Raw genomic sequence first — 16,267 nt, forward strand, 5'->3', positions numbered from 1 at the left:
TTGCCATCTTCATTTAACATACATGTTTAAGATTAAGAAAATGGACAGAAACATACGGCTACATACAAATGCAAAGCCTAGTTACTAAGAGACTGTATCTGCTAAAATATAAAGTGCAAACGGAGCCTGATTATCCAAGAATTGAAATCTTAAGGCGAACTTATAGCACATGTATTTAGAACATCTTTGCAAGTTATATTTTAGCATATACATATATCTGCAACAGCATATAAGAAGAAATCAAGATACACAAGTGCTTTGGAAGCTATTTCTAAAATGCTTTTCTGTATTGTTTGTGACTATTTTCTTTAAAAGCTACTATACAGTGCAAACCATATATGCTACACAATAACTATACAATAACATTACAAATGACTTTAATATAAAGTTTTTAAATAAAAAATAACATAACCACAGCTATGAATACTGCTGGTAAAATAAATTAATTTTTTTTGAAAATGGCACCAATAATACACTTTACTAATGGACTGTAATGAAATTACACCTTGTCTTCAACTCAGCCGTAATGAATTGTCTCCTGATTGCCCAGATGTAATTCAAACAGCTTTTTTTTTTTTCTTTTCTTTTTTTTTTTTTTTCTGTACTGGGTAGAACAACATACTAAACACTGGTACCAAAGGTGAGTGATGTTTATTTATTTTGTGATTTCATTTGACATGTTCTGCTGCATGTGATGAGCAATAAAACTTCTTGTGAGTTATAAAGTTTGAGAGGTTGTTGAACTGGATGTCACAGAGCCGGCAATATTTCCCACTGGTTGGAGCCTGGGTGGAGCCATTCACACCTTTAGCTATACTAGACAACTGGTCCTCTGTGGAGGGAATTCCTGGGGAGACGTTCTCGTTCGTGGCTAATGGGTTCTCCGAGATCCAGGAGGGAGATTTGCGGCTGTCTTCATGCTGAGGATTCTGGGCAATGTTCTCTTGCTGTGGGTTGGCGGCAGGGCGCTCGTCTTGCTTCAGTCCACCATTCACTATGACCATGCCTCGATTTTTGGGCAACAACGGCAGGGAATCTTTCTTCGGCACAGCGCACCCATTGGAAGAAGCCTGGCTTTGGGGAGATTCATTTTCCGCGTTTGTGCTTTGGTCCACGTCAGCGTTATGGATGACAAGAGAACCAGAAATATAATCACTTGGCTTTATTCCATAATAAGGAGAGAGCTGGTCTGCTCCTTTTGCCTTCTTTATTGCTCCAGGGTACAGGCATGGGGGAAGAAACAAATGTTTGTTTTCTTCTTTTGTCGCAATGAGCTGAGCGGCTTCACTGAAGACTTTCAGGCCCTGCAGAGTTGCTAAGTGGGATGAAAATAAGTTTCCGTTGGGGGAAGGCTGCTTCAGATTCCCATTTTTCTCGCATTTTATGATGCTTCTTTCATAGCTGACATCGGGGCTGTTTCGTTCGCTTTCTGGATTCGGAAACACTTTGCTGTCGAGCGGAGCCAGGTCATTACGCTGATGTGCAGTGACCGGGCAGAAATTCTGCTTGTGGGCCAGGTAGTTTTCTACCTTGTTGAAGCTGATCTTGCACACAGTGCACTCGTGGTAGTCCAGCAGCCTTTTGGGAGATGCAGTCGTCCGCTCAGACTGGGATAAACACTTTTTGCTGAGATCTATGGGCACGTCCATCTCTAGGCAGGAAACACTGGAATGAGTAGTGTCACATTTGGAAACTGGAACACACTTGTTAATCGTGAGGGACGTTTCCAAGTGCTTTGAGACAATTCCTGGAAAGATATCACATCTTGGATGGTAGCACTCTCCCAGCCCTTCCGTGGGTTCTTGCGTGGAGGTACAAGGATTGCTGAGGTTGGCTACGTCGAGAAATCGCTGCTGGACGAGCGGAGGCCTTTGCTCCTGTTCAGGAAGACACATCTCATACATCTTCCTGCGCTTGCGCGTACGCATGGTTCTCTGCACGGCAGGCACTTTGTTGGAAGCTGACCTCTTGAGCGGAGGGTCGTGGCGCGTAGCACAGTAATACTGTTTGTGGACCATGTATGTTTCGTGCCGGCTGAAAGTAATGTTACAAGCTTCACAGGTAGTCTTATTTGGGTCACTTTCCCCATCCACTAAGGGGACACTGGGATTTTTCACATCAACAGGTTTTCCATTAATTTTATCATCATTGCTGTTGGGGGTGGAGAGCTTCTTAGCTTGAATGGAAAAGTCCTTGTCGTGGCCCTTCCCATTTGGCCCAATTAAATCTAAAACAGTGGAAGAATTGATGCAGGGTGTTTGAAGAAGTGGATTCTCAGGATCAGCTGAATGAGCAGCTGGATTGAGAAGGTTTATGGAGGTTTGGCCAGTGTTGGGACTCACGGCCTCAGGCATCTTTTCGGAAACACCAGGGAACTCTGGGGACTTGGCCATCTGCTGCCATCGGCTGCTGCAGTAATGTTTTTTGTGCACTAGATAATTATCCAAATTATTGAATGTTATGTTACACTCAAAACAGGTAGCCCCTTTGGGCATCAAGGGGCTGTAAATGACGGGAGGGTAGCTACTACTTCCGTGCCTCAGTCGCCGATGTACCAGTTCAGACATCTTGGCTAAGATCTCTGAAGCTTGAGGGACCATTGTGATATCTTGGGGAAAAGCAAACTGAGACAGAAAGGGTCCCACGGGGAAAGAAGGCCCAATATTAGGCTGAACTGGAGATGAGGCAAGTCTTGGACTAGAGGGCTCAGACTTTATTTTCGTGTAAGAAAAGCTTTGTTTATTTGTTGCAGACTGAATTTCGGGTCTCTGGTTAGTGAGAAAGAGCTGAGTCTTTTTCTCACACTTGTCCAGCTCCGTGTCAGAGCTCGCATCTTTAGTCTGCATGGCCTTTTGGCTCTGGGGGAGTTCACTTCTGGTCAGCAAGTCTGTGGCTGGCTGTAAGCTGTCTTCGGTTCCACTTGGAGAGTGTTCCATGTCACTTTCTCTGGGCAGTTTGCTGCCAGGGACATGGAGCTCCTGGTGCTGCAATAACTCCCTCTGAGTCTGGAAGCCGAAGTGGCAGTGATTGCATCGGAAGGCAGCTTGAGTGAGATGGGAGAACAGGTGTTGGTGAAAGTTGATCACAGAATCAGCAGTGTAGCTACAGACGGTGCATTTTAGACTAGCACCAGGGGGGAGGAATTCTTCCATTTTCACTCCTGGAGGAACATACAAAATCAGACCACTGAGAACCACACATATTGGTTTTCTAATGATATGAACCGTTACTAATGACCTCATGCGTTCAGCACGGCAGAAACAAACTGAAATCTTTTGGAATCTTATTTGTGATAGTAACTTTTTTCTTGTGACATCCTTCACCATATATGATGATAATAACAGCCCTTTATGGTTTCCAAAGCACTTTCATGAATATTATTGCATTGTAGTGGGATAGGCATCATTGTTTCAATTTTACAGGTCGGGAAACACATGCAAGGAGGCTAAAGGAATTGATCGTGGTAATAAAGCTATTCAGTGATGGGGCCATGACTAAACTTCAGATTTTATAATTTCTAATCCAATAACCTTCTTACCACAGCACTATGCTCTACATTAGGAAGAAGCAGGCATTAGTCAGAGTTGACAGTGATAATCTATGTGCAAATCAAATAAATCTTAGTGCATTTAGTGCACCAGATTAGGTCTTTATTCAAAAGAATCCAAATAGAAACCATTTTCTAAAGTAATTAATAACCTACTAATTTATCTTTGGTACAAATTTAGAATTTTATTCACTGGTTTTGCTGAACGTGGTTTATCTCTATCCAGGGCTGATATTGGTAACAGTACACTAATGTAGTCATTTAGGACCGACATCCATGCTGATTGATCATGGCCTGTTATTAGTCAGTTATTAAATATTTTGAATATTACCACTGACTGGTGGGTAAGCCTCAATGCAATATTGTGATTTACAAGGAATATGTATTTGGTCATTCTGATGAGTAAAATCTATTTCTCATATATATTTGGTCTTTATCCTTGGTTCCCAGCTCACAGCTTCTAAAACTCTTGGAATTTCCTGTGATAAGAGTGATAAAGGTGTCTTTGTTATGTTATTGAGGTGACTTTTGGAAAGCCCTTAGGTAACCTAAGGATGGGTGGTTGTTAGGAGAAGCAACCTTGTGATTACAGGGGTTGGAACTTTCATTCTTCCCCTCCTCCACTTCTGGGAAGAGGGGCTAGAGATTAAGTTCAACTGCCAAGGGCCAATAACTTAATCAATCCTGCCTATGTAATGAAGCCTCCATAAAACCCCCCAAAAAACAGAGTTCAGAGAGCATCTCAGTTGGTAAACATGTGGAGATTTGGGGAGAGTGGCAGACTCTGAGAGCACTTGGAAGCACCTTGCCCGTTCCCCAAACCTAGCCTTATGCATCTCCATCCATCTGGCTGTTCCTGAGTTATATCCTTTTATAATAAACCAGTATCTGGTGAACAAGTGGGTTTTCTGAGTTCTGGGAGACACTCTAGCAAAGCAGTCAAACCAAGGGGGTGTCTTGGCGACCTCTGATTTATAGTCGACTGGTCAGAAGCACAAAAGACTAAAGTCTGAATTGGGCTGGTGGTGGGGGAGTCACTCTTGTAGGACTGACCCCTTAATCTGGGGAATTTAATGCTCTCTCTGCATAGTGTCAGAATTGAGTGGAGTTGCATTGTAAGACACTCAGTTGGTGTCTGAAGAATTACTTGGTCAGGGGAACCCCTTCCCCTATGAATTGGAATCAGGATCTGGATGCTTTTACTTACTAAGGTCAACTCTTGTTCCCATTTGTTGGCATATGGTTAAACCAGGCTCGGTTCCACCTCTCTGCCCTCTAGACTTAAATGAGAATTGTCTTTTATGTTTATAAGATGAAACTATGGCAGAGAGATAGAGATAAAAGGGGACTTCTTTTATTTGTCTCCTTTTCTCCTTGGCTAATCCAATACTCATTTTCCTATTGAGCTGGGAAGATCCCTCTATCTCTATTTTTGTTTTGTGCGTGACTTTACACTCACCATGTGAGACAACCAACCTGTTTCTGCTTCCACTGCTTTATCACCTACATAAAGACAGCTCTTTGTAGGGAGAGGGAAGAGAATAAGTAGAAAGGAAATGGCTTATTTTTATAGGTGCAAAGACAAAAGCTTGCCCTGTACTAGAGCACTGGAGGATGGAGTTAGTTTTGAGTTAGTTTCTTTACACTGAGCACCTATTTCCATTTTTAATTATTCAACCCAAGCAAAAAACAGCAAAGGAAGTCACCCAGAGGTGACTTACAAGTTTCATATTCTAGGTGCTGAATAACTATGATTCCCAAACCTTGGTTTGCCCTATCCAAGAATGTTCAAAGAAATATCTAAAATTAATATAATTCTGTACATTTGATTCATTTCCATTGTTTTTAAAATATAGGAATTAGAATACTATGTATGATACTGACAACAATTGGGCATACAATTCCAAAATAAATGGGAATAGTTGCCACCTTGCTCTTAAGAGCAGGCTTAAAAAAAAAAAAAAAGAAACTTGTTTTTCAGCCTAATTACTGTAGTTGAGAAAAAACTAGAATGATTTAGCCTGTAAACTGAGCACTGTAAGTCGTTAGAAAAGAATTCAGATCCAAGTCCTTTGAATAGAGTATACTTGTACGTGACAAAAGATAATAACCAGCTGGTCCAGCAAGTTTAATTTTGATTTTATAGATAGATAGAGATGTATGAATGTACGTATATATGTAGAGAAAGAATAGGGTCTCCTGGAGTAGAAGAAGAAACAAACAAGAGAGGCACTCACCACTGTGTGAGTTCAGGTGCATTTCTAGAGCTCGGGCATTTGAAAAGCTCTTGGTGCATTGTGGGAAGGGGCACATACTGGAAATCTGAGGAGTGCTGTCTTCATTTTCCTCTGACACTGGAGCAGCTTCTCTTTGTCTCCCACTGCAATAGTACATCAAATGGGCTTGCAGATTCCGCTCACTCCGATACCAGATGCCACAGGACTTGCAAGGGAATATATCCTCTGCAGGCAGAAACACAGGGACACGTTAGCTGCTGCCCACTTGGAGCCAACCATGGGTAAAGCAGCATTTGGTTCAGTTTTTCTCAGAGTCTGCTCCCAGGTTATGAATTAGGCAATCAGACGGTGGCTAGTGCAGTCTTGGGTGTTGTTCCACAGTACAGGACTATTTTTAAAGAAATGTTCCAGTTAATGCAGTTTACCTTCCCACAGACTCTTTAGAAAGTGGTACTTTAGGAGAATCCCAACATAAAGCAAAAGAGATTAATCCTGAATTGTTTATATTGTATTATAGTTTAGAAAAATAGGCATTTATAAATAGGAATGTGAATTGGTTTCTCTGCTTGATTAAAAGGTAAGGGATCTAATGGCTGAACTAAAGTTAGCCTTGACGCCAATTCCTGACATCATTGGTCCATTTAATAAATTAATTACAGAGTACCTCCTTAGTGCCAGATCTATGCTGAGTTGGGTGTAAAACAAAATGAGAGACCAAACAGCTGTTGTTAAGCAGCTTAGATCTCCTGGGGCTGGTTAACAAGTGGTTAGTTCATTACATTAGAATGTGATGACCACACACAGTGATGGAGGTATCTGACAGGGGCTTCGGACATGGAAAAGAGACACTAGGCTGGGGAAAGAACTGGGGGGAGGATGAAGTCAGAGAAGGATTTAGAGGGAAGATGATGACACGCCTTAGCTGCGTTGTGAAGGATGAAATTAAGCTAGTCAGGTGGAGCAGAGGATTGTGTCCTCCTAATCAAGGGATCAGCTATGGGAGCCTGAGAGAGGGACTGGGTGGAGGCTGGGAGGCTATTCTGTAATCTCAGGCAAGGGGCTGGGAGAGATGAGGTTGTAGAAGTCAGGGACAGACTACCAAAGGCCCTGTCAGCTTTTTTAAGTTTAGATTTCTATCTCAATGATTATGGAAAATTACTGAATCATGTCAAGCAATAGACTGACAGAATCAGCTATGATATAATCCTAACAGTGGAGTTGAGTTTTGAAGGTAGTGAATTTGGAAGGAAGACTTACGACTGGTAGGAGACAACTGCAGTAATCTAAGTGAAATATGACAGAATTTAAATTGTAGCTAATAGTCATGTACTATTTGTTAAGTCATGCTACAATATGTATGATATGTATTTCTCATGTATTCATTCATGGAAAATTTCTCTCTCTGTGATTTCCCCTCATTCATTAATAGGTGAAGAATGTGAGGTTGAGTAACTTGCCATGATCATGCAACTGGGTGAACTGGGATTGGAAAACCCTGGTGTAAACACTCTTCCATAATGCCTCAATGAAAGGGGGACAGAGAGAAGAAAAGTTATACTGAGGAAGCAGAACTGACTGGAAGTGTTGACCACTATTTTGCAATTAGATGTTAGGGCAGAAGGTAAGGTTTCTCCTTGATGCCTAGACTTCTTGTTAGCATTTCTGTGTTAAGTGATATTTTCATTCATCTCTACAGGGAACAGAAGACAGACGGGTGATGAATTCAGGCTGGGGCACATATAGAGTGACTAAATCTGACACTGTATTGTGCAAACTTGGCACTTTTGTAGTGCCAAGTGCCAAACTTCTGTAGTGCCTCTGATAAGAGGCATGGCAGATAGCACTGTAAACTGGGACTAATCCAGGCACACTGGGGCATATGGTCACATTAGATATGTGGGAGTGGATATTTCTGTGAGAAAGAGAGAGGAACATTGCAAAGATGGCAAGACAGGTCTGAAACTCGCCAGAAACAGCTGGACTTGTGATTTATAAACTGTTCATGTATAGTGAGTGGTGGAACACATGATAGTGAAGGAGTTGGCTCAGGAGATCCTGTTGAAGGAGAAAAGGAGAAAAAGGAGAAAATTAAGGACCAAATTCTAGCGAATGAGAAGTAAGGACAGCAGGTACAATACAGAATTTTAGAATACAATTTAATTACAAAATGATATACTACTACTGTTTATTATTTAGCCCCTCCCACCCAAGTTTTAGTTACATTTATACTTTTCAGAGGGCCCAGTGTATAGTAAAGGGTTTATTTTTCAAGATGACTTTAACTGATGAACTAATTTAAGAATGAGAACAAAGCCTGTATGCATCTATGGTGATATATTTGGGATTAATAGTTATCTTGCTATAGAAAGCAAACAGAGTATTCCTTCAAATATAATTAGAATTAACATTCATACACTGGAGCGTCACAATAATATAAGATACTCCTAGAATATGTGGTAACAAAATGATTTTGCCTCAGTTTCAAGTTGGGTCCATGTTATTTCAAGTTCTTCACTATCCAAATCAAACTAAAGATTCAGTAAACAAAATAACCACATTTACATTAAGGAAATTCAAAAACAGTAGCTTGGGTTGTGTACACTGAATCCACTGGTTGGATGCAGAGTAATTCCAGATACACCTGAGAAGTTCTTCATTCTAAAGGATGCTGTTACAGCAAGGACATAATTACCGTTGAATATATATGTATGTATATATGTATACATATATAATATCAAGACATGATTGTAGTCTCTAGACTTCTGCATCATTCAAAGTCTCAGGGATTTTCAAGGACATTTTTGACTCAATGCAATGTTTCACTTGCCACTGGCTTTAGAATCTATTCTCCTCTTAAGTTGTACTCATGTTTTCTCACAGAGCTAGGTAAAAGCAGAGCAGAGTCTAGAATTCTAATCTTGGGACTGCTAGATCACTGATTTTATGTCAAGAAAATACAAACTAAGTTCAATAGTCCTTTTAACAAACTATAATCAGAAAGATATATTTGCCAGGGCACATTTAAAAATTCTCCATATAAAGTATTCTAAGATTATAAGTATTTTTCTTTCTCTTCTCTTTATTTTTTTTACATTAGCTGATGTCTTGATTTATCCAGCCTACATTTCCCCTTCCTTAGTGTATTTAATCAAATTTGATTTTGTGTCCTTTTTCTTATTTTATGTTTTAACTCTATGGCTCTTAATACCAAAATTATTCTACCACAGGAGCAACAATGAAAGCTGTTGGACCTCTTATAGCTAAATAGTCTTGAATGTTGTTTAGTTTAGAATGTCAGATTTTTCTGTGTGACATTCAGGAATCCAACCTGAAATGAATGAATTTAAGTTATTCTTTTTATACTCCCACGAGAAGCGAACACACACACACACACACACACACACACTTAAAATTGGAGAGAATATAAAATAAAATCATAACACTGGAGAAAAAAAGTCTGTCCCTGGTTGCCTGTCAGTAGACATTATTTTTTTCTCTCCCATAAATACCCATCACCACTACAAAGCTATTGTACTGGGCTATTGCACTCAGCACTTACTATTGACAATAGCTGTAGGCAAAATAGAAGCCATGGCAGCTTGCTGAGGGAGCAGTTGAATTGAGTCGAGCAGGCGCGCTGGGTACATCCCTTCTGTAAGACTCATCTGACTGGCAGCTTGTAGCCTTGAGTCAAAATCCACCACAAAGGCAATTAGCTCTTCACCCTCAGAGATGGCCTTCGTAGTCGTGCACCAAAGCTGACCCCCTATTAAGTAGAAAAAAGAAAAAGAATTGACATAGAATGCTCTAGCCTGCTGTACATTGGATTGATGTCAATAGGACCTTCTCATGTTTTTTCACATCAGTTTCTACTGGGGTGGAGTGTTTGATCAAGACAACGGGCTGTCCTCCTCTTCCCTTTGTTAACCTAAAACAATAAAACTGCCAGTTATTTTACCAGCGACACAAGTTTAATAGCAAGGAACTGCAATATGGGACAGGCAGCTATGGTCAACCACATGAAAGTCTGGTGAAACAAAAGAGAGCAAACTCTTACAGAGAAGGGGAGGTTGGGTGGGGCCATTATAAACAAAAAGCTCATTGGAGGAAATTGAAAGTTGCAAATAGAGTGGCTTTTCATTGGCTGAGTTGTTACATTCTTTCATTGGCTGAGCTGTTGTCAGACAAGGAGAAATGCTTTCTTCCTTCAGCTGAGAGGTATTAAGTAGTGTCACTTCCTGATGGAGATGCAAAGTCCATCTCTTCCTTTTGGGATCTATACTGAAGTCAAGTAGTACATGCCAGCTCCCCCTTCTGACTTCCCTACTCCATTTCAGTGCTGTTTCTCTTTATTAATTTTCATACCTGCCTATGTGGAATATTGTATTCCTTGCATCAAATGAACTGTTCAGTGACCAACAGTAGGAGAAGATGAAGAACCAAGTATAGACATAATCTGTAGAGAGTTTTGTCAACTGTTTGCCTTCCAGTGCTTGACTTAATCATTAACCATGTTATTACATGTTATACTGCCTAAGAACAAGCATGGTAGGGAAACAACCACAAAATTTATTTCAGGTGAGGCTTTGAAGTTACTCTTTATGTACTCTTTCTGTACCTTATGGAAGTAAGAAGTTATTTCTTTTTCTCTCTCTTCCCCAGATACTGGGGAATATATATATATATGTGTGTATATGTATATATATGAATGATACCTAAAACTACAAAGCAAGTAAACAAAGTTCCTAAAATTTAGAAAATTAAAGTGAAATTCCAGTTAGCTTTACTCTCCTTATAAGTCTGCTGCCATTTTTTGGGGGGGTGGGGTGGGGTGGTGAGCACTGAGTGATCTTTCCTTATATAATATTTCTTATAATGCAGCTTCTTTATCTCCTTTTAACCTGACTGAACTTCCTGAAAAGGAGATATGCCAAAGAGCCTTTTCAGAAAGGCTTATTTAAATAAAGATTTGTTTAAATGAAAAGAACCCTCTCTTCAAACACTAAGATAGACGCTGGCTTGGTGCTTCAAATGATCACGTGTGGTGCATTAAAAAGAAAATTAACTATGCAAGTACATCTTCTAATGTATTGGAATGCGATAGTGAATGCTCATTTATTTAACATGTTTAGACAGGCAAAGCACTTATATTTTGTTATCTACACTCTCAGGCCTAGATATGTATCCTGTACAGTTATGCCTGAAGTAATATGGCATACTTGATATGTTATAAAGCTTTTTTTCCTCATTGTGTATATACTGCAAGGCTATATATTGTACTCATTAAGCAAGCAAAAATTGTACCCATTCTGATAAGTAATATTGCTCTGTTTATCTTTCAGCATAACTGCCTTTTCAACTGCACTTCATTTTTTTCCACCCTGAAAGAGATCATAGTTTTTAAACAACTTGTGGTAAAACGCTGGTGGAAAAGATAACAACAGCATATGATAGGGCAGGGTTGCCTAGAAGATTCAGGACATCGTTTTAGAGAAACCTTGGACAGTTAATTAAACCAGCTGATTAAATTTCAAAGGTAAGCAAACAAGACACCATCCATGACAGTAAATGTTTGTGAAAAAATAAAGCTAAAATTACAGACCTCAAATTTATATGAAAGTTTCCAAGGGAAACACAAATATACTAAAAGACTAGAAAACAACCTTTTTTCACTTTCACTTTAATATATCTGAATGCATACAAGTTTCCCAAAGTTGAAAAACAGATTCACCTTGGCATTGATGACTTCTTTACAAATATAGAAGCTAAGCGGCATCATCGTGGAATCTGATGAGCATTGAAAAGCGCTAAGTGGCGCTATTTCTGCTGGTGATGCTTCTTCCCCCTGGAAGGCTTCTGCATTTGGCTGTTCAGCCTTCTCTGATGTGCATACAGATCCCAACTACTTACAGCTGTAGACAAGGTAATCATTTGCACCTTATCTTTCCTCTGGGACACGGTTTATTAAGTGAGTCTGTGTAATAGAGAGGTGGGGAGGGCAGAGGCAGGCACTGCAATTCAGGTTTAGTTCCTCGCCTGGTTTTTTAGAGTCACTGGATTTCAGTGTTGAACTGAATAACTTACATTACTGGTAATAGTTTTCCATTTTGTGATAAACTTACATTGTTGGTAAATCCAGCTATGGCTATGTTTTACAAAAGGAAAGTTTTGAACTCAGGTACCCAGGAGAAATCGATATTTTAGAGAAGGTAGCCCTCGGCTAATCTTTATCACAGCAGTGAGCTCAACAGCAGGATGACTCCGAATACTTGTGCTCAGACTTTGAACTAAAAAGATCCAATCAATAAATAAAATTTGCAAAATATTAAGTGCAAATTAAAGTAAGTAAAACATGGGCTTCCGTGGTGGCGCCGTGGTTAAGAATCTGCCTGCCAATGCAGGGGACACGGGTTTGAGCCCTGGTCTGGGAAGATCCCACGTGCCTCAGAGCAACTAAGCCCATGCGCCGCAACTACTGAGCCTGCGCTCTAGGGCCCGCAAGCCACAACTACTGAGCCTGCATGCCACAACTACTGAGCCCACGAGCCACAACTACTGAAGCCCACGCGCCTAGAGCCCATGCTCTGTAACAAGAAGCCACCGCAATGAGAAGCCCACGCACCGCCACGAAGAGTAGCCCCCGCTCTCTGCAACTAGAGAAAGCCCGCGTGCAACAATGAAGACCCAACGCAGCCAAAAATAAATAAATAAATAAATTTATTTTTAAAAATAAAAAATAAAGCAAAAAATGATTTTTCTACATTATTAAGCAGACTTCATTTTTTTCCACCCTGAAAGAGATCATAGTTTTTAAACAACTTGTGGTAAAACGCTGGTGGAAAAGATAACAACAGCATATGATAGGGCAGGGTTGCCTAGAAGATTCAGGACATCGTTTTAGAGAAACCTTGGACAGTTAATTAAACCAGCTGATTAAATTTCAAAGGTAAGCAAACAAGACACCATCCATGACAGTAAATGTTTGTGAAAAAATAAAGCTAAAATTACAGACCTCAAATTTATATGAAAGTTTCCAAGGGAAACACAAATATACTAAAAGACTAGAAAACAACCTTTTTTCACTTTCACTTTAATATATCTGAATGCATACAAGTTTCCCAAAGTTGAAAAACAGATTCACCTTGGCATTGATGACTTCTTTACAAATATAGAAGCTAAGCGGCATCATCGTGGAATCTGATGAGCATTGAAAAGCGCTAAGTGGCGCTATTTCTGCTGGTGATGCTTCTTCCCCCTGGAAGGCTTCTGCATTTGGCTGTTCAGCCTTCTCTGATGTGCATACAGATCCCAACTACTTACAGCTGTAGACAAGGTAATCATTTGCACCTTATCTTTCCTCTGGGACACGGTTTATTAAGTGAGTCTGTGTAATAGAGAGGTGGGGAGGGCAGAGGCAGGCACTGCAATTCAGGTTTAGTTCCTCGCCTGGTTTTTTAGAGTCACTGGATTTCAGTGTTGAACTGAATAACTTACATTACTGGTAATAGTTTTCCATTTTGTGATAAACTTACATTGTTGGTAAATCCAGCTATGGCTATGTTTTACAAAAGGAAAGTTTTGAACTCAGGTACCCAGGAGAAATCGATATTTTAGAGAAGGTAGCCCTCGGCTAATCTTTATCACAGCAGTGAGCTCAACAGCAGGATGACTCCGAATACTTGTGCTCAGACTTTGAACTAAAAAGATCCAATCAATAAATAAAATTTGCAAAATATTAAGTGCAAATTAAAGTAAGTAAAACATGGGCTTCCGTGGTGGCGCCGTGGTTAAGAATCTGCCTGCCAATGCAGGGGACACGGGTTTGAGCCCTGGTCTGGGAAGATCCCACGTGCCTCAGAGCAACTAAGCCCATGCGCCGCAACTACTGAGCCTGCGCTCTAGGGCCCGCAAGCCACAACTACTGAGCCTGCATGCCACAACTACTGAGCCCACGAGCCACAACTACTGAAGCCCACGCGCCTAGAGCCCATGCTCTGTAACAAGAAGCCACCGCAATGAGAAGCCCACGCACCGCCACGAAGAGTAGCCCCCGCTCTCTGCAACTAGAGAAAGCCCGCGTGCAACAATGAAGACCCAACGCAGCCAAAAATAAATAAATAAATAAATTTATTTTTAAAAATAAAAAATAAAGCAAAAAATGATTTTTCTACATTATTAAGCAGCCTGGCAGTGGTAACACATATCTGTTTTCAGATGTACTCAGTAATGTTTCATATTTTATCATCTTTATCATTTTATCTCATTTTATGGTTTCGTCAGAGCATATCCTTTTAAAAGGCTGAATTAGACTGAAAATGTACTGTGCAGGTTTGATGAAGAAGTCAACTGTCTTAGGATTTAGTTTTTCAAGTCGTCCATTCATCAGCTATTCATTGAACTCTCCACTGTGTGCCAGGCTGCACGCTATGGTTTCATGCACAATTTCACATACAACCTGAATGCACACATATAAACAGACAAATTATAATACCACACGGTGGTCCCATCCCCTAGTACTAAAGAAATGTGAGAGGGGTGAGTAACTGAGACTTCTTGCGGGGGGTCAGGCAAGCCATCCAATGTGACATTTTTACTGACTCAAGAAGAGTAGAAGTAAAATAGCAGAAGTATGTGTAGGGAGGACCTGGCAGGTACATCGTTACGGGCAGATAGAGGAGCATGCGTGTGAGTGCAGGATTATGGAAGAGCCTGCCTGGCCCTCGGAGGCCAGCAAACCTGCAGCGTGGGGTCTGAGGGAGAAAGAGGTGGATTATGGGCAGTGGTGTGCCAGAGCCAGCCTGTTCTGGATCACAGGGAAGAATGTTCAGTTGTCAGGAATTCTGTGTGCTGGTTGATGTCACGTTGGTAACTTGAAATCAGCTATGGTGAGAGTTGTAGAATTTGCTGTCAGAAACTGTCAAGCGCTACAAATCAGGGCTTCCTCCCACAGAAAGTTTAGAGCAGGGTGAGAGTTTTGATGTAACATAAAAACAGTGGTGTCTGGCTCATGGTGGAGAGATAGTATATATTTATTTGAGTGAATGAATGATCTGAGCTTCCCCCCTACCCCCTGCCAGAATATAGATCTCAGGGTCTTGAGGAGAGTAAACTGAAGGGGTAGGAAACGTTATCTCGAGGGCTATTAGGAGGCTGTTGTACGAGTTCAGTTGTGAGAAGTGTAAATCGTAGGAGAGAAAGGGGCCAGATTCAAGAGACATAGCTGACAGAGGACTGGGGTGATTTCCTGAGATGCGTAAAAGAAACTCTTGAGGGCTTCCCTGGTGGCGCAGTGGTTGAGAATCCGCCTGCCGATGCAGGGGACACGGGTTCGTGCCCCGGTCCGGGAAGATCCCACATGCTGCGGAGCGGCTGGGCCCGTGAGCCATGGCCGCTGAGCCTGCGCGTCTGGAGCCTGTGCTCCGCAACGGGAGAGGCCACAACAGTGAGAGGCCTGCGAACCCAACCCCCGACCAAAAAAAAAAAAAAAAAAAAAAAAAAAAAAAAACTCTTGAAAAATGACACGGAGGTTTCCGGTTTGCAAAACCAGCTGACGGTAGTTCCATTAACAAGGCAGTAAAGCTGGTATATTAACCAAGTGGTATTATACAGACAATAACGGATAATTGATATTAATTAGGAATAATTTTTCTGGGTCCGATAGGCTAGGGGGGTTTATGTATTTCATCTATTTTAATCCTATCAATCATTCTGTGAGGTGAGTGATAGTTTCCTCATTTAAGAGTTGAGGAAATTGAGTCTTGGAGAAGTTAGCTAACGTGCCCAAAGCTATACACATAGCAGAATCACTGGTGGAATCATGACTTAGACTTCTGGCTGTCCGACTCCAAAGCCCAAGTGTGCATGTGTGTTTTACGTATGTGTATGTATATGCATGGGAGTACTGAATTTGGCTTTGAAAATGTGGAATCTGAGGTACCTGAGAGGTTTTTGGTGGGTGTGTCCAGGAGGCAGTTGGACTTTGGAGGAGAATAAGGCTGGAGAAAAAAAAATATTTTGGAAGGCATGAGCACATTCTAAATAGCTGTGGATGCTCTTTGCATTGATGTGGTAATGCAGGAAGACTACAGCATGAAAAGAGAAAGAACAAAGATTGAAACTTGGAGAATCTCAACATTTAAGATGTGGGTAGAGGAGATGCAATCATTTAAAGACATAGGAAACATATACTTGGAAAGGTTAGAGGGGAACCAAGAGAATGGTGCCATAAAAGTTAAGGACTGGTTCTTGGAAACAGCTTGGCTGAGTTCTTTGGATGTGAATTTAGAGCATATACAACTTGAGGGAGTCATTTATAGGGAGAGATATCCCAAGTATTATAACATAGTTTCAATTACTGATTCAAAAAAAAATATTCTAAATGTGGCTGCTAGTGAGGATGTAATCCCATCTGGAGGAAGTACACCAGCACCAGACTGCTGGGATGCAAATCTTGGCTCTGCCGCTTGCTGTGTGACTTTGAACT

General features: G+C 40.9%; 1 protein-coding gene across 1 annotated transcript in view; it reads right to left on the minus strand.

Annotated features, from left to right (window-relative positions):
- Positions 1-437: 437 nt before the first annotated feature.
- The window catches only part of ZFPM2 (zinc finger protein, FOG family member 2), a 478,247-nt gene continuing 462,417 nt past the window's right edge, over positions 438-16,267 (minus strand). The window contains exons 6-8 of the mRNA XM_028500479.2: positions 9,344-9,550; positions 5,785-6,009; positions 438-3,160 (exon numbers count right to left, since the gene is read on the minus strand). Coding sequence (XP_028356280.1) covers positions 669-3,160; positions 5,785-6,009; positions 9,344-9,550 — 2,924 coding nt within the window. The 3' untranslated portion in view covers positions 438-668. The remainder of the gene's footprint in view (positions 3,161-5,784; positions 6,010-9,343; positions 9,551-16,267) is intronic.

The sequence above is a fragment of the Physeter macrocephalus genome, chromosome 15, assembly GCF_002837175.3.
Source record: "Physeter macrocephalus isolate SW-GA chromosome 15, ASM283717v5, whole genome shotgun sequence".
Classification (NCBI taxonomy): domain Eukaryota; kingdom Metazoa; phylum Chordata; class Mammalia; order Artiodactyla; family Physeteridae; genus Physeter; species Physeter macrocephalus.